This window comes from Gouania willdenowi, chromosome 17 (genome assembly GCF_900634775.1).
Source record: "Gouania willdenowi chromosome 17, fGouWil2.1, whole genome shotgun sequence".
NCBI classification, from domain to species: Eukaryota; Metazoa; Chordata; class Actinopteri; order Blenniiformes; family Gobiesocidae; genus Gouania; species Gouania willdenowi.
This window is the reverse complement of record NC_041060.1, coordinates 10705755-10733029: the sequence shown is the minus strand read 5'-3', so window position 1 is coordinate 10733029 and position 27275 is coordinate 10705755. Positions and strand designations below refer to the sequence as shown.

At 38.1% G+C, this 27275-nt stretch overlaps 1 protein-coding gene across 1 annotated transcript; it reads right to left on the bottom strand.

The window, feature by feature from the left end:
* lrrc24 (leucine rich repeat containing 24) lies at positions 1–27275 on the bottom strand. Its single transcript, XM_028472198.1, has 5 exons — positions 26911–27275; positions 6312–6506; positions 3474–3752; positions 2446–2614; positions 1–1831 (listed from the first exon to the last, which is right to left on the bottom strand). The coding sequence occupies exons 2-5, from the start codon at positions 6471–6473 to the stop codon at positions 585–587; spliced, it is 1857 nt and encodes a 618-aa protein (XP_028327999.1). The 5' UTR covers positions 6474–6506; positions 26911–27275; the 3' UTR covers positions 1–584.

Genomic DNA, 27275 nt, shown 5'->3' with positions numbered 1-27275 from the left:
AAATAATTAATAGTAGAGTCTAAATCTAATGAAATGTGGAAAAGGGTTCACAAAACAATTGCAATCCACAGTTAGAAAATAGGTTCATTATGTTTACACAAAACACAGAGGAAAAGAGTGAAAACGGAAACCTTAAACACATTTGCGTCAACACATTTTCTTCACAGTTCTGTCGTATCGTGAGAGGAATTACATGACTGTTGAGATTACAAAGATTACAAGTTCATTTAACAGACACTTTTATCCAAAGCGACGTATAACACGAGCAGTTAGGGTTGTTCAACATCCCACAGTGATGGCCCAGGTTGGATTATACGATAACTTGTCCACTTCCTTAACCATTACGCCACCACTGCCCTGTTTTCAGATGGTTTTTCTTTTATCTTGTAACTGTTCATCTTGTCTGACCCATTTTAGTGTTTTACAATCAAATTGAAGTGCTGGTTGTGATGTAGATACCTCTTAGCAACCACTTATTCTCACTCATCCTTCCTTTGAATGCCAGACAATGATCACCATACTGAAGTGGCTTCCTAAAGAGTCCATTTGAAATGTGGTTTGAAGTGAAATACATAGAAATCTTTTTAGCAGTGGATCTCATACGCCACTTGTGATCCGAAGAGCAGACTCTGGCTAAGGAAGAGTTCCTCTGGGTCTGTTGTGAGAGGTCCCTCGCCTCCATCTGCTGGGTTTCTGCGAATGGCCATCCCACCTGATCTGGTCAAGGTCTGTACCATTTCATGGTCCAGGAGAGCCTCCTTCATACCCTTTTGTTGGGCAAACCCACTCATCATTGGACACCGTGAGGAAGTGGAGCCCGTGACAGGGTTGGACCGGTTCAAGACGTACATCTCATGGCCGTGATTGTCACGGTATTCCTCCAACTGCGCAAAGGTAGTTGGTCCATCAGAGTAGTCGTTGACATAAAGGATGCTCTCTTCTTTTGTGGTGCAAAATGAGCTGCTTACCTCTTTCTGGTACTGCTGGTGACGCGTGTAGATCATAAGCAAAAGGAGAACTGCAGTAAGTGCAAGCAAAGAGATACCGATAGCAATGGCGGTCTGTGTTGCAGGGCCCAAAGCGCTGAAGTCCATGCTGTCCTGCTCATACAATGGCTCCTGGCTGATGTCCAGGACTTCTGACTGATAGAAGGAGTTGGATAATGAGAAAACATGTGGATGAGTGTTCAAACTGGGCCAGAGCTGGGATGAATATGAGGAAGAGGACATGTTGACAGCCAGGTGGAAAGTAACTCGAGCCACACCTCCAGGATTCCAGGCCTCACATTCATAGCGACCGGCGTGAGATACAGTCACGTTGCTAAGGAAGAGCATGCCACTGCCCATGTCGGGGTCAAAGCTGTCCCTCTCGCCACCTTCCTCTGTCCCTCGCACAAGCCCATGGATTCCTCCATCACCTCCTGCCTTGATCCCTCCGCCACTGGGCAAGGCCGTCACCACTCCGCCTACGCCTGGCCTGAACAGCTCTCCGTTAGGCCCCAGCTCCTGAACCAGTCCTCGAGGGGATAACAGGGGCTTACCATGGGATGCTTTCTTCCAGGTGACCTGAGGCTGAGGGTATCCAGATGCCTGGCAGGAGACTCGGAGGCTCTCCCCTAGTCTCACAGTCAGGTGACTGGGCTCCAGCTGGACCACTGGGGGTATGCAAACCAGACTCTTTGGGGCAACTTCAGCCAGGCTGAGGTGGGAGAGGCGAGGAGGCTCTGAGCACATCAACCGACGTTGCTCTGCGGAGCTCAACAATCGCTGGCCATCCTCGGTGATCCACGTTCTCAGCCAACCCAGAGCGCAATCACAGCGCCATGGGTTCTCTGGAATAAGAGATGGAAACAGGTTCTTAAAAAGAGAAGTTGTTTAAAAAATAATTAAAAAAAAACAACAATAATTTCAATTAAAAAAAAAAAAAAAAAATAAATAAATATATATATATATATCAGGCTCTAAGTACAGCTACATTTGTGAACTGTAAAACTAAGATAATAACCTGCATTCTATGCTGTTTTTGCGCCGTGCATTACGTTTAATCTGGTTGGTCGGGTATGATGTGATGCATTTGATTGTTGTCTGGTCATTTCATTTTTTGTAGTTTGACAATGTCGGTTGATCATTTTAAAACAAAAAAAAAAAAAAATTTACTCAGTAACGGTTGGGTGTAGAAATGTAACTAAGTACTTTACTTCTTTATTAAAAAGAAGTAAAGTACTTAGTACAAGTTTAAATGTACTTAAGTACAAGTTTAATTACTGATTTAGGAATATGCTCCATAAACCAATAAAAGCAACTCAATTACAGTAACGTGAATACTTGTAAACTGGTAATAGGTCTTCTGAATTGTACCAGACAAGAATTTCACAAAAGTTGCCTGAATAATAATAATTCTAGGAGGATTACATCATGTTAACTAACCTCTAAAACGCTTGCCTACCTGTGATACGCAACACCTGCAGGCTGATGAGCGGATTGAGGGATGAGGCCCCCAGTGTGCGGAGGTTATTCCTACTGAGATCTAACAATGCAAGGGAAGACAAGCCTGACAGCGCTTCCTCCGCCAGCTGCTCGATGCTGTTTTCTTGCAAGTGGAGTTCCTGCAGACGCTGCAAAAAGGCCAAAAGAAGGAGGATAAGTGCAAAAAAATGAAAATGTCGAAGGAGTAAAAAGTAAAGCAGTTGACAGGCCGTCAGTTGCTGTGGGTTTGCATTTGCTCAGTATTTTTCCATCCGGTATTTTTTGTCTTATTGTCAGCACAAAACCAAAACCCCCCCTATTATCCTCAGGGTCAATTTGACCCCATTCATTGTTTATCATAGTTGACTTTTTTATTTTTGCTTCACACTTTTTCTAATTTCATTAAGCGTAAAATTATCATGATCATTTTTCAATGTGCTGAACACATATTGCACTCATTGATGTTCCTCTGGGGTCAGGAGCAAACTTGATACTTTTCAGTTATTACATGATATAAAACAGAAAGTTTCACTTGATTGTGGCGCTGCAGCAGGAAAGGCCATATCATCACCACAACCAATAGGGTTCATACTCATGTGGTCATGAAGGTTGTCAGTCAATTTGAGAAGATTTGGATGAAAACTATTTAAATAAATACATGAATTAAAATTTAAAAGTTTGGCCTGATGGTGGCTTTATTTATATATTCAACAAATAAACAAAGGGACGAAAATCATTTTCTGGAAGCAAATATCCCTGGGGTCAGATTGACCCCAATGGTAAAATGTGTTTGTATCATTTGATGGTAAAAGGAGGGTTCAATCAAAAATTAGTCTGATCCAAAATCAGATAGCTTCACTTTGAATGTTCTACAGTTCTACAATCAAATCTATGTTCACACATTGAATCGCCTTGCTGAAAAAAAACTTAATTCAAAACTTCCTTTTAGGCTTCTATTACATTTGACCAGATTAGACAAAACTACACTCTGAGTTCAAATAAACCAACCTGCAGTCCCCTGAAGGTGTGGTCCTGGACTCTAGTAATCTGGTTTCCTGCAAGGTAGAGGATCCGAAGGTGCTCCAAACCCTGAAACATGTCGGGGGTGACCAAGTGGATGAGGTTCCCATTGAGGGCCAGTTCTAGCAGCTGACCTTGACTAAGGAAGGCCCCGGGCTCCAGTGCAGAGATGCTGTTGTTCTGGAGATACAGATAATGCAGCTTGCCAAGATGAGTCAGGTCCTGAAGGCGGATCTGCACTATTGTATTATCCTGGAGGAAGATAGTCTTCATGCAAGACAGGGGAGAATGATGTTAGCAGAGCGATCATATTCATAACTTGATTGCATTAGAGCAACAGAGACAGAACATGACTGTTAAATTGGGTTTTGTTTTCTGGAAGAAATTAGGCAAATTCTGTGCCTAGTGGGGAGAAAAACGCATTACCTGTACAGAGGAAATCAAATTATCCACATTGAGATCTATCTCATTCTACTGTGCACAGCTTTGAATTTATGATAATGTAGGCAATGCAACAAATGCAGAGAAAACTGGTTCAGGCTTAAGAAAAATGAGGGCTATGCTGGTTCATTCTGTGCTGTCAAACTGTAGAAATGACAGCCCCATGTCAGGACGTGTGATCTTAAAGACACGTTAGCTTGATCGAAGCTATATGAAAATAGCTCTTTGTGATTGGCTGTCTGCAAGAATATTTACCAGGTAAATAAGTTCGGATGAACTACAGCCGGGCTCACGGAACATCTCCGCGCCGAAAAGCTTCTCGAGAATTCAGTCAAATGACTGGGTTCCACCGAGTAAAAAAATGGGGCTCCCAGGGGCCCCCTGTTGCCCCCGTGGCACATACGGCGTAATGGGCCTCATTCATAAATTGGTACGTGTCAATGATTCGGTACCACCAAATGACGCAATATTTGACTCACAAAAAAATGAGAAAATTACTTTAATGGAAATTGCCAAAAAAATGGGGAGTGGGCCCCTCAGGCCCCTAATCAAATTGTGTGAGGCATAATCGTAATCTACGTTGAATCACCTTTGACATGATATATCACACAACTATGTTCCCATAAATTTGCAAATCATCAGAAATGGCCCCATTTAAAAAAAAAAGGGCTCCGAGCGTCTCATCATATTCATTCATCAAGTATTCTACCAAACTGCATTCCGATCTAACAAGAACTAACAAAGGTGTAGTCATTTGAAAAATGGGGCCCCCTGGCACCCTCTTGACACGTACAGGGTAATGGGCTTCATTTATATATTGGTATGTGCCAATGATTCGGTACCACCAACCATCATAATATTTGACTGTCAAATAAATGAGAAATCCACTTTTGTTTTCCTTTTCTTTTGGGGAAAATCAGGCTCCGAGCGTCAATGCCTACAAATCTATAGATTATACCTACCAAATTTCAGCCTGATCCATTCACAATTATCAGAGGAGTAGCAATTTTAACTAGCGTACACAAGAAGAAGAAAAACAACAACAACAATAAAGTGAGTGGCGTTTTGAGTCCGGTAGCCTGGCCTAAAATCACAGTGGCAAAGTAAAAATATGACACCTACTGAGTGAGGTTAATAGAAGATTTTAGGCCGGACACACTTCTTTCTCTTTATTATTCATTAGCTGCTGTAATGTTGGTGGTCTGAACCCAAGAGGAAAAGGAAGAGTGTAATGTAGAACATCTTTTTAGCAGATGATCAGAGGGTGTGTGTGAGTCACTTTCAGAGCAGGAATGAATAATTACTCAGCCAACAGTGCAGCCCCTCCCTCCAACTCACATCAAAGAGGGTCATGACGAATTGATTAACCACAATCATTTCAGAGTAATAAGAATGTATCAGAAGAAGTCTGCTGTAAACTGTTTGTGTAGTTGTAGAAGCAGGGTGACCATACGCCCAGATTTACCTGGACATGGCCTCTTCACGTCTTGTCCGGTCCGTCTGTCCGGATTTGAAAAACTCATGAAAATGTCCGGCTTTCCCGGAACACGTTAATTTAAATGACAATAATTCTGCTTCTATTTGCTCCATCTGAGAAAGCTAAGAAGTAGCTCTTTACAGCCAATATCATGTCATTAGAGTCATTTTACTCACACGTGATGGAATAACTAAAGATGCAGCTTTGTTTTGATGAGAAATGCAGCAGAAAGAATAGAGACTAAAGTCAAAGATGAATCGGAAGAGACCAAATACTGGTGAATTTAATAAGTAACCCACCCCCACCCCAGCTCCTCCTCTTCTGTCTAATTAAACAGTGCCTCCTGTTGCCCTCTAATGTCTGTGCTTCTGTTCCAGGGGTTCATGCTGACCAATCTCTCTGCTTATGCCTTTCCATGTAGCTCAGTTGCGTGGAATGGCAGAGAGGTCCCAGAACACAGCCTTACCGCCAAATCTAAACTGCATGCTAATAATTTGACTAATGTGATCCTGACTGAAATGAAAAAAGTTTAGCAAGAATATTCTCCTGAATGATAAAACCTCCATGGAGGTTCAAAGGTTTGAAAACGAAGCAGCTACTGGGAGAAACTACAGTAAGTGATCTTATTTTATGGGTAAAATAAGTTAATTTCTTGATGAATAAATGTTATTCTGCTTTTCTGCAGTTAGTCTTTGTGTACATTAATTTGCATGCTTTTTAAACCTTGTGGACAAGGTTTAAAATCGCTTATTTATCTACTATATGGTATTTTGCTATTACAAGGTAGATTAAAAAAAACATTGAGAACTTTAAGTATGAATTAGGCTGGCCCGAGTGTCCTCTTTTTTGGAAATCAAAATATGGTCGCCCTAGTATTAATAGTAGTAGCACAGAGGGGTATAACTCACCTCTGTTGCAGAAGATATGCCTTTGGGGATCTCCTTGATCCCAAGGGATCCACATTCCACTGTGAGGCTGTAGCAGCGACAACCAACGGGACAACCCACAGAGGGCTGAGCGACGAGGGCTGGAACCATCAGCACCAAACTGGAAAACCACCAGAGGCCCATGATGGTTTAACAGGTGTCTTCAAGGTCCAAAAGCTGGAGGAAGAGGAGAAGGAGGAAGTTTGAATAAATCTTGACTTTATTCCCTATTCTAAGCAGCAGTTTGCAGAAGATATGTTGTGTTGTATAGGCAAATGATTGTAAAATGGCCATAGGAGGATTGATAGAAAAGCAAAGAGCACATAAGCGTATCTCTCCCTTCCTTGGCTGTTTTCCATTCAACTGTGTCTATTCAGTGAAATTGCAGCTGCTTCTATTATGGGCTTCAATTAATTAAAGATGTGATAAAAGATGTGCAGGTTGCCTCGAGGACCTCTTCCCTTTTTTCTTTTTTCTTTTGGCTTAATGCATGCACAAACACACTTATTCACTCCCTCTATTTACGTCCCTTTCTCTTTGTCTTGCACAGAGACTGACACACATGTAAATGTGCTGCAGGGGGCTCAGTCTTTTAAAGCCTCTAATCTCAGAAACCACATTTGCTTCCCACTAAAGCAAATCTCAAGTGGTAACCATTTTCTAATAATCACCTGATCAACACCCTCACTTTTGGCTGCTTGCTGCACCTCAAAGCAATATTTTTTCTTGATATAAAGCCATCACGGAGCAACTCAGCCATGCACCTTTTTTTTTTCTAACTTCCATATATACAGCAAGCAAGGGATTTATAGTTCTGCCTGACTGATCACATGATATCAACCTCAGACTCACTGTCCAACGCCATGTAGGCCAGCAGTGTTCAGGATGGTTCATCGCTAGCAGACAACAAGGAGATACGACCAGGTTGGTGATATAATACATGCTGAAATGTCACACTGAGCAGAGTCATTCTGCTCCAGTGACAGCCGGTAGATTTACCCAGCTTTGCTACACTGCCTCCCCTTTATCCCGGGGAAAGCTTATTCTTTGGAGTAAAAGAGGCAGCATCCATCCAATCATCTCACAATGTTTTAAAACATGAATGTGTAACTTGCAGGGTTACATTTTCAGGTACAATTACGTTTATAATTATCCATGTTCAATTACGATTAGAGTGAAATGCATTTTTTCCAATTGCAATTAAATTACACCCATTTTGGGAACACTTTATAATAACTTTCTGTTCTAAGTAGTTAATAGATCAACCTTTTTTAACTTTTACCCTTGCTACAATGTTCATTCTTTATCAAAAACACCCCCAAAGTACAAGTGGGATTCCCTCCTGCATCTCTGAGAAATCCTCTATAATCCTGCTCTCTGAGCTGCTTCTCTGCCCTCTTCTGAAAAACAAGCGGTTCAAATTCTAGTGACGTCACTAGAATTCTGAACCGCCCCCTCCAGGAAGTGCCTGCTGCTGTTTGCCGCGCCTCCACAGTGATCATACACGCCCATTCTCTCATGCTAGAGGCATGCGAGCAGCCGAAGAACATCTGTTTGGATGGTCATTGTCCTTTCTTATCCAGTCTGCACAGGGAAAAAAAAAACTCTGTTTTTGTGGAGCGATTCCCACAATAAAACTCACTGATGGAGAGGCCACAGCCGTAAGTAAAATAAACCTCTAGTAAAATGTTAGCCATACTCATTTCTTTGTCTTTATATTTCAAATACATTTGAAAGTAAGTATAAGAATATGCACAGAATTCTTTACAAAGTTTGGTGGGCGTGCCTGTTTCCCATGAGAGGCGGCGCGCCGACAAACCGTGCGTCTCAACTTCCGGGTTGAAAGAAAATAAGTCATTTCTTAATAAATTAGTATTTTATTTTGCAAAATGTAAAATATTACCCATATGTGGAAGGTCTTAATATAGCATGATATAGGACCTTTAAAAAACTGTTAGTTAATGAGTTATACATTGTTTACTGAATATTTGCTAACAGTTTGTTAAGGATTTATAAATGTGCCTTATAGATAGCCAATAGATAACTTATAAGCTGTTATTTAACAATTTATAAATTACATGTCACCTGTATGTTAATGATTTATCACTATACCTTTAAAAATTAGAAATACATCATGAATAAGTTAGTAAACTACTTACAAATGACTTGACAAGTATCAGTTAAAACTTTATATACGTTTTTGGGACGTTATTCTAAAGTTGCAACTATTCCTCATTTATGAATGTATATAAAGTTATAAAAGTTGAAGAAGAACTACAGGAAACGTCTAACATCTGTAATTGTTAACAAAGGTTTCTGTACTGAATATTAAGTTTCCTTTTTCTGTTGTATCAAATACTTATGTCATGTAATAAAATGAAAATGATGGGGTTTTTTTGTGGATTTTTTTTAATATATACATATATATATATATATATATATATATATATAATCCGTCTGTCAGAGTTGAAGTGTACCTATGATTAAAATTACAGACTTTTCCAGTCTTTGTAAATGGGAAAACTTTCAAAATCTGCAGTTTATCAAATACTTAATTTCCCCACTGTAGTTATAAATTATTAACATATAGTTAACATGTAGTTTATAAATTGTTAACAGCTTGTAAGGTATCTATTAACTATCTATAAGACACAGTTATAAATAAAACTGTTATGCAAATATTCAATAAGTAATTTATAACTCATTAACTAACAGTTTATTAATCATTTATCAGCTACTTATAACTGATAGTTATTATAAAGTGTTACCATTTTTTTATTCTCAAAAAGTCAACTACAATTACATTCTCAATTGCTAAATTCAATTACAATTAATTACAATTACTGAGCCTTAAATAAATACTCTAATAAATTTAACCTTCCTCTTGTGTTAGCTTTCTGTTAGCGTCTCTTATGATAACAGGTCCTAAATCAGCTGTAAACTATACTACAAACAAATATCTATCATCTCATTTCTTTCCCATCTATTGATTACCTTGTTAGGCTTCTTAATCAATGAAAACATAGGTTTTAATATTTTTGTTGTGAGTGTTTGAGCCTTTTTTGTGTCAGTATTCCTCCTATTTAATTTTTATTTTAAATGATAAAATGTGGGAAAGCTTGATGTGAAACACATTTTAATAATTAACTACTGTATGTGTAGAACTGTACATAGAACTGTAACATGGTTACACAGTTTTGCTTTGAATTATAATTGTCAATTTTAATAGAAGTTTATTGCAATTACAATTACAAAGTCAATTATTTGAACTCGAATATACTTTAATTTTGATTACGACCTCAACAGATTTTTTATATGATAAAAACAATAATAATCATTTTGCCATAATTGTAATTAATTATCAATTACACAATTACAATTATAGTTGACTCCAACCCTGGTACCTTGGTACCGTCTGGGGATCGCATCAGAATGTCTGACGTGAAATAATAAACACTTGATATGAATCTTCATCTGTTGGAGATCATATGGATGCGCACAGATCTAATCAATGCCACCTTTTATTTGGTTTTTTTTTTCAAATAACTAAAGACTGAATCCTTTTTTTTTTTTGCTTGCTGAACTAGTATCATGCATGCATGCAACATTAGTTGAGCCACAATCCCGAGCCGTAATTTAACACTTTGGCACATAGATAAGCACAGATTAGTTATTCAATGGTTCTGAAGCCAGCAAAATGAAAAATGAAGTGGATTTTAATACTGTACGTTAGATTTTGAGCCAGCTAGATTAATACAATGTGACCTACATAAGCTCTATAATCATTGTGAAGACAGAGGCCCGTATTAACAAAAGGGCTTTCCGTATCAACATGCATGGAGAACATTTGACATGTCTTTTGTCAGGGAAAAGATTTGGTTTTCAATGAGCTTTTGTGACCTGATTTTTAGAGTGGAAGGACTTTTAAATAGCTTTGAATTAAAGAGCTTTGAACTAAATAGAAGGCACTTACCAGCCCTCTGCTAAAAATGCAGGCATGGAGTGACATTTGTTATTTGTTAAAGGAAAATGAAAGCAGTATCCCTGCAAAGTAAAGTAACGGAACTGCATTTCCCTAATGGGAGACAGTTCAATGCCCTAGAGTAAGTATAACCCCTTAGAATCAGTATAACCGCTCAGTCAGTATTACCCCTTGGAAACAGTATAAACCTTTGGAGTCAGTATAACCCCTCAGAGTCAGTATAACCCCTTGGAAACAGTATAAACCTTTGGAGTCAGTATAACCCCTTGGAAACAGTATAAACCTTTGGAGTCAGTATAACCCTTCAGAGTGAGTATATCTCAGTGTTTTTCAAACTTGGGGTTGCTTGGAATTTAAATGGGGTCCCTTATAATGTCTAGAAATTGATAAAAATAAATACTGATTACAATGTAATGTTTACATTATTATTATTATTATTATTATTATTATTATTATTATTACATTTGAAAGTAAAACATGACAGAATTATAATCAAATGTATTTCATATTTTCACTTTCTAAAATATAAATCAGTATACAAATCTGGCTACTCTGTATTTGTGACACAGTAAAAAAAAAAATGTCCTTGGGGTCACCAGAAATTTGTGATATTAAAATGGGGTCACGATCCAAAAAAGGTTGAGAACCACTGGTATAACCCTTTGGATTCAGTATAACCTCAGGACTCTGGGATACTCATTAAAAATCAGACTAAATTTGGGGGATGAGTTATTGAAAATAAATCTTTTCTATTAAAAACACGGAAAACAATATGAGGGTGCTATAAATACTCAATAATTTAAAAAAAAAGCATTGGAATTTCCTTACTCATAAAAATCTACGCTCTGACAAGGGTAAACTGTAGTATTATCCCCATCAGCTAACCAAAAGTTGTCAATAACAAAATATTAAATAAGAAAAGAGCATTTAAACAAAGCTACAAATGCAAGTTTAAAATGGAAGGACTGGCTGTTTTAAATTCAGCTCCACCTGATGTGGTATCTCAGTGGCGAGAGGTCAATTTGTTCATTTCAGTCTTGTTAATCCTTTACAAAACATGCGTAATCTGCACAATCACAGGCTCGTTAGCTCAGCTGCTTTCAAACATCAACACGTTCAACATCTTCACCAATGCAGCCTCTCTATTCAGTGGTGTAGCCACTGTGTATAGTGTGTGTAAAAAGGTTGACAAGTGTGGGTTGCAGAGCTCTAAGAGTGAAAGACAAGCAGCTAACCTGCTCAGGCAGATGTCATGTTGACAAATGCCAAAAAGGAAATCTAATACTGAAGCTCACGCCACACACACACACACACACAACACGAAGCCTGTTCAGCATTCATTACCACCGTCGTCTTCTTCCCCAGCAACGCGTCCAAGTTTATTTGCTGGGAAACTCTGAAAACTGCAAATGCATGTTTAATGCACTTTGTTTTTCCCCAACAAATCATCCACAGCTGAACATTCACAGCCAGACAAGCCAAATATTCACAACACAAAATCAGAAAACTACACTCTACATAGTCAGCGGCGGAGCGTTATGCTTCTTTTTTATTTCAACAAAGGTGCAGCTGACTGCTTGAGTTCTGCAGGCAGACGCAAAGTCTTGTTAATAAAAATATTTGTGTGGAATTAATTTTTTTATCCACGTTGTATCAACAATATTATTGAGTATCGAATATTTTACCGAGTATCAGTATTGAGTTGAAAATTTTAGCATCGCGACAACCCTACTGTTGTATCTATATTTTTCTCATTCGGTCAATTTATGTTGTTTTGTGCGTTTTTGTTTTCGTGTTTGTTCATTTTTGGTGCCATTTTGTGTATTTGTGTGTTTTGTAAGTCATATTGTGTATTTTTTGTTGTCGTTCTATGTATTTTTCTGTCATTTTGTGTTTTAGTCCCATCATTTTTGTACAGTTTTGGAATCATTTTGTATTTTTTTCTCTCCTTTTGTGTATTTTTGTTGTCATTCTATGTATTTTCCTGTCATTTTGTGTTTTATTCTCATCATTTTTGTGTAGTTTTAGATTCATTTTGTAGTTTTTTTCTGCCATTTTTGTGCATTTTTGGTTGTAATTTTGTATATTTTCATGTATTGTTGTGAATTTTTTTTGGAGTCATTTTGTGCATTTACTATGTGGAGATTGCCCAAGTTTCTCCTGCCTGCCTTATAAATCTTATAAAAACTGCAAATGAATGTTTAATGCGCTTTGTTTTTCCCAAACAAATCATCCACAGCTGAACATTCACAGCCAGACTAGCCAAATATTCACAGCACAAAATAAGAAGATAATAACACTGCATAGTCAGCGGCGGAGCGTTATGCTTCTGTTTTTCCAAACGAAGGTGATTTTCGAAGGTGCAGCCGACTGCCTGAGGGCTGCAGGCAGAAGCAAAGTTCACGTCCCTGTGCTGCCACCGCAGCGGGTCAGCCTCATCTGTTGTTATGGTAACTACAGTGATGAGGGACGTTCTGCTGGTGTGGCCTGAAGGCCAGGCACAGTTCCTTTAAGCTGCTGTGAGGCAAAACATCTCAGGAGTAAAAGCTGTCATTTTACAGCTAAATTGCTCACAGGCGCTTAAGCCGTGTGATGACCCAAAACTGAATCATAAACTCTTTTTAACTTTTCTCGCTTTTCTGGTCCTTGTCCAGTAAAGCGGCATGCACAGGCATTGAATATTTTTGTTTGGAGTGTGTGTGTGTGTGTGTGTGTGTGTGCGTGTGTGTGTGTGTGTGTGTGTGTGTGTGTGTGTGTGTGTGTGTGTGAGACAATTCAAATCACGATTTGTTGCCAATTTCATTCAACGATTCGATCCAAAACGATTCAGTAACTTGAAATCGATTCAGTAACTATAGATTCCTGACGTTTCTCGTGAGGGAATCGTATGAGTTTATTACGGACATAAACAAGTAAACAACATTTAAAGGCAAATGTATTCATATTTTATTTGAACAAAGTCCAACCAACACTTCAGTTTAAATCAACAGGATGTTTTATGTTTTCAACATAAAAATAATACAATACAATCAATTTCCCAGTCGCCGGCTTCTCGGTTTTGTTTTTTGTCTGCACATGCGCCGCGTGACATCACAGAAAGCCGACAGAGTCTGCCGTAACGTTTTTAATATTAAAAACGCTTTTATAACACACCTTTTAAAACCATTTTAGATCATTCATTGTCACCCGGAAGACCAACTTGCCAAGCACAGATTGATGTACAGTAGTTTGATTGTTGGAAATTAAATCGATTTATCGATCTAATGGACGAATCGTTACACCCTTAGTGTGCTCCCAGAATCCCAAGGACACACAACCATTCTGTCCCACCACTGATCTTCCTTCAAACCAGGAATCTTCAAAGATCAAGTGAGACCTAACAACGTGACCGAATGCTGCCTTCCAAGCAACTCCGAACTCGGGATTTTCCAACCTCCCACTTGACAAAGTGACTTGGAACGCCACCTGAAGTCGGAGCTAATAGTCTATTGGCTCTAACTTCATAAATATAGTAACAGACATGTCTGAGATATTTCGACATGCGGCTGCTGAACTTGGTCGACAAAAACCATAGCACGCCAGCATTACGTGTATTTTAGTCAGCTTGCATCTTGATTAGTGAATGATGCACCAAAATTACGACCACCGAAAAACTTTTCTTACCAAAAAAAGACAACCAAAATGGGATGTTTTGTAGATATGGTCAGCGTGGACCAACTTGTCCAGTCCACGGACTCACTGAGTATTTCGATACATCTCAGCACTAAAGCGTTTCCTGAGCAGAGTTGGGACACATAAGTGTGTTTTATGTTTCTGTGTCACTTAGACGCTGTAGTTGCGTGTAGCCCTTTGTCAACACAGACCATTAGCACCGCTACGCATTGATAGCATCTGGTGTCAGAGTCTGTCAGTGCACGTTTCTCAGAGATCTTTTGGACTTTATCACGACTGTACTTATATAGATTATTACTTGGATGGGATTCAAATTAAACCAGCGTGCACAGGAATTGATCCACACTGCAATAAAAGTGTGTCTCCAAGAACATGCTTGGATAATAAATAAAGCAGAGAAGCTGATTTCATCAAGAACTTCAATGCCCTTTGTGTTTTAATGAGATAACATATTTATTTTGACTCTTTCAGCAGCCCAGTCAGGTATATAGGCCTGTACAATATTATTTAATCTACGAGTGGGATCAAGTAGAATGTTTTGTATTTTTCATTTTATATTGTGGATTGTTAGAACGTCAGTGCTAAATAATGATTTTCATATTTTAATTGATTTATTCTTTGAAGCATGAACATTAGTTTATACAATTACAAATGTTTTCATTTTAGTGAGGTTTGTACACATTCAGAGCCATAAATGCAATAGGACTAATGACTGAATAATGAATAATAATTTCTTTCAGTGTTTTGGTGCATCTCCAGTCTTGATTGGTTACCTTTCATTCTAAGTCACAAATCACGGGGTCATGAGTTAGGAGTAGAGGTGTTCCAATCCGATATTGATATCGGATATTGGTCCGATATCAGCCAGAAAACAATTATCAGATTTTATCGGTCTGCATCTAAAATCACCAATATAAACTCTCCGATAAAATGTTCCGCTCCAGCGCTTCTATCCATAGGTGACTGTGGTTCACCTACTGTTGCTGACTATTGTTCTCTGTTTGAGTAACATCACTTGATCAAGCCTTTTCTGACATTCCACACTACAAAATAACTAATAAATGTATAATTCGTGCTGATATTGTGTCGGATCAATATCGGTATCGACCGATATGCAAGGCTGCAACATCAGTATCATATCGAAAGTGAAAAAGTTGTATTGGAACATCCCCAAGTTTCATATTTACGACGTCTCAGAGCCAATTGTAGGGGAAAAAACCCTCTTAACACACCTTAATAGGATAAGATAATCTTATATTATAGTCTTATAAAACATAAACTAATCTAGTGTTTGCCATCCTTGGTCGGAAAAGGAGAAAGTCATGACACGACCAACCCTATTGTTTTTATATGTGTACCTCGCTTCAGTCATGTCCCTTTTCCAAGCCTCTGACCTCAAACCTTTTTTCATTTTACATTCTTCTCCTATGACTGACAGGTACTGAATCACTCGTCTCAGAGAATCCCTTTGTCCACAAGCGCACACCCCTGTGGCACCAGCCCAAAAGTAACTTACTGACATTGAGAGATAGCCTCGACCATTTGCGCCCAGACGCACGTTAACATATAAGCATTCGGAGCACGTCCATAATGTAGCACTTGGTACACGAGCAGGAACGAGTAGCACTCAGAAAGACAAACTTCACTGACAAACAAACTGAAGTAGATCCACGTGATGAATGAAAAGAAAAGCAGCAGCGCTCATCCTTCAGTGGCCACCAAAAAAGCCCAGATGCATGGACATTGGACACGCAACGTTGAGTTGGAACAATAAACCAAACACAGCTCAGTTATTAAGTCTGCATTGATTTCTTATTTTCTCTCTGCAGGCATCAATTTTTCTGCAAAACGGAGGTCTGTTTTTTGTGAATGATTGCGCCGTGAAGTAAATGAGTACATGTTGTTATTTTTGTGTGTGCGCGTGTGTGCTTTTGCTAAAGCTTGCTATCAGCGTGCCTGAAGCAGAATCACAGAGAAACAGCAGCAGCACCAGCACTTTGCCTCAACTCTCAGAGGAGCGTTCGGTCCAAAACACTCTTTGTTTTTGTGCATTTAGACAAACTGCACAAATCTTCCCATTTAATCCCTCCTTTGAGGAAAGCTTTCTCACATATCTGTGTGTGGCAAAGCAGCAGTTGTTGTTCAGGTCAGATGTAAACAATCAAAGATCGTCGGATAACTGCAATACTTTCTAGCTGTAACACTGGCAGGCGCGTCTCACCCGTGGGGGATGCGACAACCGCACTTTCATAATAACAAAAAATCATCCCCCTCCCTTTTTAAAAAGGGATTCATTGTCTAAAACGTATTGATCCAGTTAGATTGATTGAATGGCGATCAAGCCAATCACAGCCATTTGACAAAGTGACAAAAACATGGCAAGAAAAGAGTGAAAAGTGACTGAAATGGGCCAAAAGCAGTCAAGAGTGGCAAAAACTATTTACAAAAAAGAGGAAAGAGGTGGAATGTAATGGCAAAAGGTAGTTTAAATGAGCAAAACGTGGCAAACAATAGTGAAAAAAGGGCAAAATGTAGGGGAAAAGGTAACAAGTGTCATTTATTGGGAAAAAGGTAGCTAATTTGGATGAAAAGTGATAAAAATGGTTAACGAATCAACAAAAATTGGATAAAAGTGTCAAAAAGAATTTGCAAAAATGAACAAAAACTAAGTAAAGGGGATTTTTTTGGCAAAAGGAAGCTAAAATCTGAAAAAACTACAAAGAGTCACATTTTTGGGAAAAGGGGTATACCTGGGACAAAGGAAGATGCAAAATGGCCAAAGAAAAGGGTAAAAAGGGGTTAAAAAGTTTCCCCCTTTTAAGGTTTTCTGGGGGAATAATAATTAAAAATAAGACATAAACAGCCACATGTTGAGTATCCTGACTTAATAGAACACCCTCCCTTTTAAAATCACTGCTCCAGCCCTGAACACTGGCACTAAAAAAACAGCAGCTTAACCCTGCATCCATAAGTGAAAATACTCCATAAATTGTTGTCTAATACTCAACAAGATATTGTGTTGAAATGCATGCAAGACAGTGTGATTTGTGACCAATAATTGTGAACTAAAAAGCATGATGGAAACTGTGTGAATGCATAATCAATATTCCATTTTCCACACCAGATTTACTTCTATGCCACCATTTTTCATCACGAAAGCTCAACGCTTTCAGAGACATTTACAGTTTCTGTTAGCCCTGTAACATTTGGCTGTTACTCTCTATTTTTTACCTTTTTACCAAACCTGGCTCATCATCTGCATAATTACACAGATGCAACATTACATGATCGCACCAACAAAAAGATGGATTTCACAACATTCACTGTGTAAATAAAGACTTCAAAGAGGATTCCATCTGGATAAAATTTCAGAAATGCACTTTCCAGTATTTGGCCTTTTACTGTTTCTGCATTGCTTTGCATTAAGGGTTAAGGAGGCAAAATAAAAAAAATAGAACTAGATATAAAGACGTCTCGAGATTTGCACCAATCACAACGTGTGTAACATACAGTATACAGCCATGCGAAAATAAATCTGAAAAAAATCTGCTTCATTTTTGCTGCAGTACCATACATGAACTGCTGGGCACAGTGTCACTTCACCATTTACATTGTGAAGAAGAATTGCGCAACAGAAGAAAAACCAACCTAAAACCTCAAATGTTTGGGACCATTTCATTGAAAACTTGTACTACACACGAGGTAGAACATGTTAGGTATTTGCAAGTTTCTTTGTGTTTATTATATTATACATTTATATGACTTTAAGACATTGTTCTTTTTATTTCTTGGTTATAAGGTAGTTTTTGGTGTGATTAAATTACCTCTTCTTTAGCTCCAATCACAGGATTTCTAGAAAGGAGGGGTGAGCAGAGCCCACGAATAAGCCTCCTCATTGGCTGCCGTGATATATAGTGAAACACGTGCATGGTGCAAACTTGTTTTCAGTCTTGGACTAACTTTGGATGCGTAAGTGGCTGTTTTCCTTCTCGACAGGTAATCTAATGTTCCATTTTTCTATATTTTGTGTACATTCTTTTGCGTGGTGACGTGTTTTACCGGTAGTGCACGTTCAGCTCTCGTGCGCAATTTTGCGCACTTCCGTGAGAGGAGGAGACTGGGAGGAATTATCAGAGTGGGAGATAGGATTTACTTTTCAAATACAGCCATGGTCCTCTAGTCATAGTTCAAGAATCAGGTAGTGCAGCTTTAATATATTGTATATTATAAATAATAATAATGTATTGGATTTTAAATAGCGTTTTATCATAAACACTCAAAGCTCTTAACTATGATGTGCAATATTCTTTCACTCCACACATGTACATTATATTAAGAACTGTATTTTTTCAAATGAATTTGGGAAAATTAATCGAAACTTTTGACCACAATAAGAGTGTAACAAAAAATTGATTTGGCAATATCTCGCCATATTCACTGTGCGATTATCATATCGATCTGAAAAATGTCCAAATCATTTTTAGTTTTTTTTATTGTGTTTTCTATGAAGAAAAAAAACATTTAATTGCACTAACATATGCATAGCACGTAAACACCCGGTCACTAGGTGTCAATGAATTACATCAAACTTTGTTAAACTACCTCACCCCTCAATGCATTTGAAGTTGATTGTATTTTATTTTTATAAAACATACTGGGTCATTTTATAGATGTGATTACTTTTGTTTTCAATAATTTAAGAAGTTAACAGAATCAGAATCCGTTGTAGAAGCAAAAATTTAACTTTTTTGAAAAATGGAATTTGACAGTTTGATGAACATACCACTTGTTTTTCATATTAGAACTTGAATTATAGTTAGTTACCATTTACTTGTTCTCGCAAGTTTAAAAAAATGAAATAAATTGTATATCATACCATTTTGTACTTGTGAAGGTGAAATTTGTCAATATTGATAACGTGATGTATCGCAATGTATATCGTATTGTTTAGTATCGGGATATATTGAATCGCAGGGGCAAGAGGGGGCAGCGCCCCAGCAAAGAAATGTCTTGCCCCTAAAAATCAAAGATTATGTTTCCTCACTCCATGCTGAGATTTCACGAGACACATCTATTACACTGCACGTTTTTATACGCCTAAAGGTTGTGAAGAAGGTCCTTAAGGTCCTTTTAAGGACCGAAACGTTGCAGCTTGCTCTTTCTTCCTTTTGGCTGTTTTACTCCTGTTATGAATAAACGGGGATATGAGGGCAGGTGGACGGTGGTCTTCTACCGTCGGGTTTGTGCCAAACACCGCCGCAGCCCTATCGGGCTGCCGCCGCGCTCCTCAGGCCGCTTTTATAACAGCCGCAAGCGGCGCACCCATGCGTCCGTCACGCAAACCTGGGGCTGACGCGCTACACACAGCTACAGAGAGCCAGGCTTTCAGCCACAATTTTTTGACCCGCAGGACTACTTTGTAGCCCCGAAATATCGCTCTAATGAGCGCATCGCATGCCACCATTACACGGACACGTGCAGTGACGGCGCTGCTCCAAAACTGCCAGCCCCTGAAATAAAACAAACATTAATTACTGGGAATGCTAAATACTAGGAACACACAACCATGTTCATCCTCCAGGACCACTACACGGTGGCCATAGTGGCTGAGTTTGAAGCCCTCCTGGGCATGCCCACAGTGGACTGGTGAGACCCCTTCCAGGCAGCCTCATCCTGGGCTAATGCAACCTGGGGATGCCTTTACAGAATGAGACCCTGGAGCAGGTAGAAGCTCTCATCAAATCTCGTGTAGAAGATGTGAATTAGCAGGAGGTGAGAGAGGGGGAGACAGGGTCTCATCACCATCAGAGAAGGCCCCCCCACAGCCCAACCATGTCCTACAATCACCACCAGGGCTGAGGTGCACATTTCAGCTCACTCCAGGGCCGTAGCAGAGGTGGCCAAGCCCACCCTCATGCACAAAGCCCCCCCTGGCCCCCCACTACTCTTCAAATTCACTCCCATCTGACCCAAACAGTTTCACCAAAACCCCAGAGGACCCCACAGCCCCTCCCTCTGGGTGAACTCATCAACACAGAACCAAAATCAAAATCATCCAGTTAAGATATATGTTACGTTGTTGGTTGATCAAATCTGAATGAAGGATATTTTATTTTATTTTTCAGTCCCCCCCCCCACCTTTGAATGATTGCCACCTTATTGTGGTCATGGGGTTTGCGTGCCTCAGTGACCTTAAGAGCTATACCAGCAGGAGCTTAGTCTTCAGGTGGGACACCCGAGTTGGACAGGTCTGAAGGTAGAGGCCTGATTAAGTGTAATCCACTTCTTTAGGTTGGACACATAGCTAACAACCCACTTCAATGAAGAAAACACTGTTACTATAAGCACGGGGGAACAAAGCGCTGGAGCATAATGTGTACATATTATGCCCCCTCACATTTCTGATTGCCCCCTTATATATGCCTGCCTACAACCGGCCCTGTTGTATCGTCAGATTCATGATAACTTTGCATGGACACTCTTCTCAAATTATTGCAGCTTTTTCTTCAAAACCTCAGATTCTATACTCAAAAGCAAACTGTGGCCTAAAACAACACAAGCCATTTTATTTACTGTGTGTGTGAACAACAAACACCTGAAAACCTAGTGCATACACGTCAAGATGAAGTTCAGCTCCATCAAACTGAAATCTGTAACACTCTCCTTAGCACAAGAAACACAGTTTCTTCTGTGGGTTTTTCTCCGTTTGAACAAACACAACTTTGGAGTTCATAAACAATAGTCAAAAACCCAGCCGAGCTGTCCTGTTTCGCCTTCGTGATGCAATATTTATTTACACAGGTTGGAACAACATCTTTCATTGCTAAAAAATCTGCGATGGCGATGAAACATAAATGTAGTGAACAAAACAAACACGACAGGATTAGATACAGATCACGTTTTGCTTTACAGTTGGAATGTTAATACTCCCATTAGACCATAAACTGTTTTTCACATTTTTTGAATTTTTTATGTTTATTGGTAATAATGAATTATGTGACATGTGGATGCGAGTATATTTTTCTCTCATTTTGTGTGTGCTTGTTGTTGTTTGTGTATTCAATTGAGAATTTTTTTTCTCTTTACATTTTATGTGTTTTGGGGGGTCATTTTGCATATTTGAATTATTGTTTAGAGGTTTTTTTTGTAAATTCTTATGACATCTCGTGTGTGTTGATTGTTTTCAGTTTTTTTTTGAGTAACTTTGTATATTTGTGTTTCATTTTGTGAAATTTTGTAGACATTTATTGTGTTTTGCAAATAATTCTAGGCATTTTTATTGTCAAATGGCGTTTTTGAAGCAATTTTTTTTAAAATTTTGTAGATTTTTCTATAATTATTTGTACTTCTGCTATTGTTTCATGTATTTTTCTGCCATTTTGTTGGGTTTTGGACTCATTTTGCACATTTAAATGATTGTTTTGAGTATATCTGTCATTTTGTGTTTGTTGCTTTCAGAGTCTGTGTGTTTTTTTGTTGTAGTTTTGTATGTTTTTGGAGTCATTTTGTGTATTTTTTCGTAGCTTTGTATAATTGTGCATTATTTTGTGAATTTCTGTACTCATTGATTGTGTTTTGCGAGTAATTCTATGCATATTTGGTGTCATATTGTGTTTTTGAAGACATTTTGGTGTATTTTTTGTTGACATTTTGTGTATGTTTGCTGTTTTATGTATTTTTCTACCATTTTGTGTGTTTTTGGAGTCATTTTGTGTATTGTTGTTGTTGTTAGATATGCTAAATGCTATATGTACATTCACAGTGCATTAGTGAATTGATAGAGAATAGCCGCTGCTACATTCTCTAGTTAGTGGGCGGGATAACACTACAGGCAGGATGACAGCGCTAGAGACGATAAATAAACTTTATTTTGAGGAAAAACGACAGCTTTTAAAAAAAATGGGAGACCATCACCTGAGCTACCAGACCTTCAGCAAAGGTAAGGTCAGAAAATTGTTCGTATTTTCCACAGATTATTATTGGCTTTGTGGATGCGCCTCACTGAGGCTGTTCTGAGCTGTCGTTGTTGTCGTTTTCTCCGTGTTTCTGTGTTTCCAACACAAACAACGGATGCGCTGCCGTGTCATGAGATATATCTCGCTGGGAGAGTATGGAGGCTATATTAGAAAATAGTTTCTTTAATGGTGTTTTACGATGTTGATTTTGTTAGATTAACACTTGCCACCAGAAACATATGAAATTGTCATTGGTGTCAACATTGGTGGTCTCGATTTGCAACGCCCTGCCTACCCAACCCTAGTGGTCACGGCACGTCGCTGATCATCACTCTAATTTAAAAAAAATTATCTAAAGTGAATGAAGCGTCAAATAAACTGCTCTTTGATAACGCCCTCAGTCACCCCGATGGCTACTTCATAAAAGGTTAAAAAAAAAAACAAAAGAAACAAAAACTTTGAGAAATAACTTTCCCGTGTTTTCTGCTGACAGCACAACCTGTCTGACACTCGTCTGTCACGGCTTGTGTCACTCATCTTTAGATGCCCGTTTTCCCTAAAGTCCCCTTTGTGTCTCTTGTACACGATCCCTTCTCATAGTCAAGGTTGGTTGATGCAATCGATCAGAGCAAATTCATTCACCGCTGTCTCGTCTGACGGGTTGCAAAATTTATGAGTCAGTGGATCATACCACAGCTAAAAAAATGCAATAGATTTTTTTCTCTCTTTTTGTTTTTCTTCTTCGCTCCATTTTCATCAGTCTGCATGGCCGAGGCTCCTTCTTCTTCTTCTTTGCCCATTTCTGAGTGTCACTGACACACATATATGTGTACGGCACACACACACACACATATGCAAACATGGTGCAATCCCATTTGACAGAGGCGATGGAAAAAGGCGTTTTGAGGGACCGCTGAGATCAGAGAGGTGAGGGTATGATTGCACAGGACTCACATTCTATTGAAAGCAAAGCAATTCCCCACAATTTAATATCACCCACAGTTGTGATAAAAGTATTCACATGGATGAGTTAGTATTTGATTATGTTTTCTCCCCCCCACCTTCCCCCTGCCTCCCCAAGAATTGTTCCATACGGGAGGTTTTAAATTGTAAATTTTACTTTGTGACAGTTTGCAGTTTAGCTGAGAGTGGATGTATTACTCATGCAGTGAACTGGAAATGATGCCTTGATAATATCTGCTTATCACTTTCCTAAATTGCATTTCTGTAATATCGGGCGGCGTCTGAAAACCCCCATATATTACTGTCCCCTTGTTGCCATAGAAGTGACACTATCTGTAGACTCACGTTAGATGTTATCAAACCCCAATCTGTCCTATACATTATACTGTCATTATCTGTAGGGTTTGATGTGCAGAATAAAAATAATCATAAGTCATAACCACTGTTAATTTCCATGAATAAAAATTCCCATAATTGGTTTCGTCGACTCCATTTTCTTAAGATACAATAACAAGACAATGACTTAAAAAAAAAAAATACATGTGACTGAAAACCATAAACAAAACCTTAATAAAAAACCAAACGATAATAAATACCAATCTATAAAGTTCACATAAGATAAAATCCAATCAGAACTAAGTTTATTTTTTGGAAGGTATCCAATCAAAACTGCTTTGGTTGCACGGTAGGCGGGACAAGCAGGTAAGTGATCCAATAGGAAGTGAGCGATTGTGGTCATACGTAGTGAGCATTTAAAAACAATAATACCAATATCAGGTTGATAAATGGTAATTATTATTATTATAATTATTTTTTTTTAAATGTGTATACTCTTACGCTCTATATTTTAGTCCACTATATATGTAACTTAATTTTAGTCGACTAAAATCTTAATGTTATTAGTTGACTAAAACTAGACTATAACTGAAATAGTCTTGATGAAATTTTTTTGACTAATACTTAGTGGCATTTTAGTCAAAAAACTATGACAAAAACAAAATAAGATAATTTGCTGTCTTAATTAAGAAAAAATGCATAAACTTTTATGCTTTATATTCTAGTCCACTATATCGTTAACAGATTTAGTCGACTAAAATCTTAATATCTTTTGATCGACTAAAAGTTGACTATAACTGAAATAGTCCTGATGAAATTTTGCATTTTAGTCCAAACACTATGATTAAAACTTAAAATTTGCTGTCTTAATATAAAATGCATCAACTTTTATGCTTTATATTTTAGTCCACTATTTCTGTAACAGATTTAGTCGACTAAAACTAGACTATAAATGAAATAGCCCTGATGATTTTTTTATTTTTTTATAGTAATACACAGTTGTGCCGGGTTGTAAACAACCCCCCACTTCTGTTCCTCATTGCATAACCCATCATACTGCTCACACTGTTTCACACCCTTTACACTGATGTCCACCCCATATATCATTACGTGCGACCAGTACAAGATGAAACCTTGTCTGTAGTGGTAGCATTTCAGAGCATGGAGGATGCCGTAAGACGTTTAATGTTAACCCAACCACGAGGAACGAGTGTATCATGTTTTTCCTGCAGTCTGTGCCTTCTCCTCGCCCTCAAAGGGCTTTCTTTTCTGTTTCAGGTGTCTTGATGCTGGAGCTGGAGGTTCCTGATCAATGGTTCGCTGCTCAACTAGTCTGGAACACTCAGATGGACTTCTTTCTTACTATGGACTCTATTTTTTGTCAAGCACTTTGAAATGACTTTGTTGTAATTTGCGCTATATAAATAAAGTTGAAATGAATTGAATACTAAGTTGCATTTTAGTCAAAAGACTATAAAACTAAATCATTTGTTGTCATAATTAACACTGGTTATAACATGCTATCTTCATGCAGCATGTATTGAACATTTCCGGTGATCTTTACCAGTTCCCTTTATATTTTCCCAGTGGGGCCAGCACTGAGATTGCTGTGCATTTATATCCCACAAATATTTCAGCTATCGTCGCCTTGCAGACACAATCCCATTAAAAATTAAAGATTTTTAGTTGCATAAAGACTCTAACTGCCCATGCCAGATGAACAGCCACCCACACTTAAACAAATGAGGTCCTATTCAGGGCTTGTATGTTAGGCTTCACGGTGCTTCCTGGGCAGAATAGCAATTGACTCGCATATTAAGAAGAAAGAGTGGAAGCATGTAATGAAGAAGTGTTGGTCCATATGATGTATGGACAGATGTAATATTAATAGTAAGTCTGTGGTAACCATAGCACATTGCTCTTGGCAGTTCCCATAGTGTCACTGCAATGTTTCTACCGGAACCATAAAGGCAGGATGCTATTATAATATACGCCTCTTTCTTTTATCACCCAGCCTCCCTTGTGAAGTGAATGTGCAATGTTACAGTTAAATTGCTATTCTTTTATTATCTCTGAGATGCATTTTCTGATCTTAGTGATACAGAATTGTGGAACACACCATGTTTTCTTGTTTCTTAAACACAGCAGCAGCAGCTCTTTAGGAACAAGTAAATTGTAATAAAGCACCTTATCGCAGTTAGTCCAGTGTCTTAGTGTCTCTGATAAACTTTATACAATGTAATACAACAGTCTGTGTAAAGCGCTCAGCATGCAATCGTGGCAGGTTTTTGGTAAAGCTTTAGACAAGCAACAACTCATCCTTTTCTGAGGCTGTCATTGAGTGCTGCTGTTAGGATTGTGCATGCAGTTCATCATTTATTTACACTGGGTGGCCTGTTTATTAGGTACACCTGCACAGGCTAACAACCCCTTGCGGCAAAATGGCAGATTCTTGGTTGTTTAATGGTTGTATTTTGATAAATATAATTGTGTGTGGTAAATATTATTTTGCTTATAATTTACATTCATGGGTCAGTCACAAACAATAGCAACCATTAAAGCAGCAATTCTCAACTGGTAAATCGAGGCCCAAAAGTGGGTCGTGGACCTGTACTGGGTGGGTCGTGGAAAGCTGGTCAAAAAAAAAAAAAAAAAAAGAATAAATGCTTAATGTCTCTCATGTTGGGCTTGTCTTTTATTTTTAAATAAACTTTTCTTTTGAAAGGCATGCTGTGAAAATCATGTGGCACAGGTAAATATAATGATTTATGTTTTTAAAAAAAACATTATATACGTTTGTTTTCAACAGCTATTTTTGAAAAACCAAATTTGGTTGTTAGTTGAATTCTAAAAAATTTTACATTTGTAGTGGTATTCATTTTAAAATCTCCACCTTGAAAAGTGATTTTCTAAAGAACATATTTAGAAATACAATGTTTTATTACATGTAAATTAATAATTTAAGCGTCACAGCCAAATTAATGAGATGGTTAGTATTTTTTAAATAAGAAATACAAACTGTTGGTTATGTATTTTAAGTTAATGCACAGGATTATTTTAGTCACGCAAACAGAAATACATTGTTTTACATGAATAATATATCAATCTATCTGCATATTATAATTTAGTAGTAATCCAAATGAATGAGATTGTTAGTATTTTTTTTTTTTTTAATAAAGATAAGGTTTTATTTAAGTATTTTAAGTTAATGCACAATATTATTCTCTTTGTGCAAACACAGAAATAGATTGGTTTTTTTTTCACATATAGAAAATTTAATAATCCATCGGCACAGTTTAATAGTAATCCAAATGAATGAGATTGTTAGTATTTTTTTTTAATATTTTAAGTTAATGCACAATATTATTCTCGTTGTGCAAACACAGAAATTAAAAAAATTTAATAATCCATCGGCACAGTTTAATAGTAATCCAAATGAATGAGATTGTTAGTATTTTTTATTTTTTTAATAAAGATATAAACTGCTGGTTTTATTTAAGTGTTTTAAGTTAATGCACAGGATTATTGTAGTTGTGCAAACACTTGTGTCTAAATGAACGCACACATGCCTGTGCTTTCAGAGGATTAAAGCGTCACAATAGAATATCAGATGGACTGGAGATACACATACATTGTTATTACTCTTCAAAAAGAAAGCTATATAGTGACCTACCGTTGACTTAATCCTTTCTGCTGCTCAGTCACTCATTGCTCCAGAAGCTCCAAAGAAAGAAAGAAAAGAAAAGAAAAAATACATAAACAGTAACAATAATGTGCTGATCTGACTTGAAATCAGCGCACGGAGATGAAATGCATTGTTTCAGCGTTCAACGGTCCACACGGTGTCCGTCATTGTGTTGGACGCTGGGAGGTGGAGGAAGCTGCCGGATGGAGATCTATGATGTTGGACGCTGATAACGAGCAATTCCCGATCCTTGTCTGCGTTCTGTGGCAATGTTTCCGAGCTTTTACTCGTTTTTTTCCCCCTTTGATACTGCTCTCAGACAGGGAGCCACTCTCTAATTATCTGCGCCTGAA

Coding starts and splice junctions, on each gene's coding strand:
- lrrc24 (XM_028472198.1), bottom strand. CDS start 6,473: ATGGGCCTCTGGTGGTTTTCCAGTTTGGTGCTGATGGTTCCAGCCCTC. Junction 3,753..6,311: donor GCATATCTTCTGCAACAGAG/GTGAGTTATACC, acceptor TCTTGCATGAAG/ACTATCTTCCTCCAGGATAA. Junction 1,832..2,445: donor GCAGGTGTTGCGTATCACAG/GTAGGCAAGCGT, acceptor CTCTTATTCCAG/AGAACCCATGGCGCTGTGAT.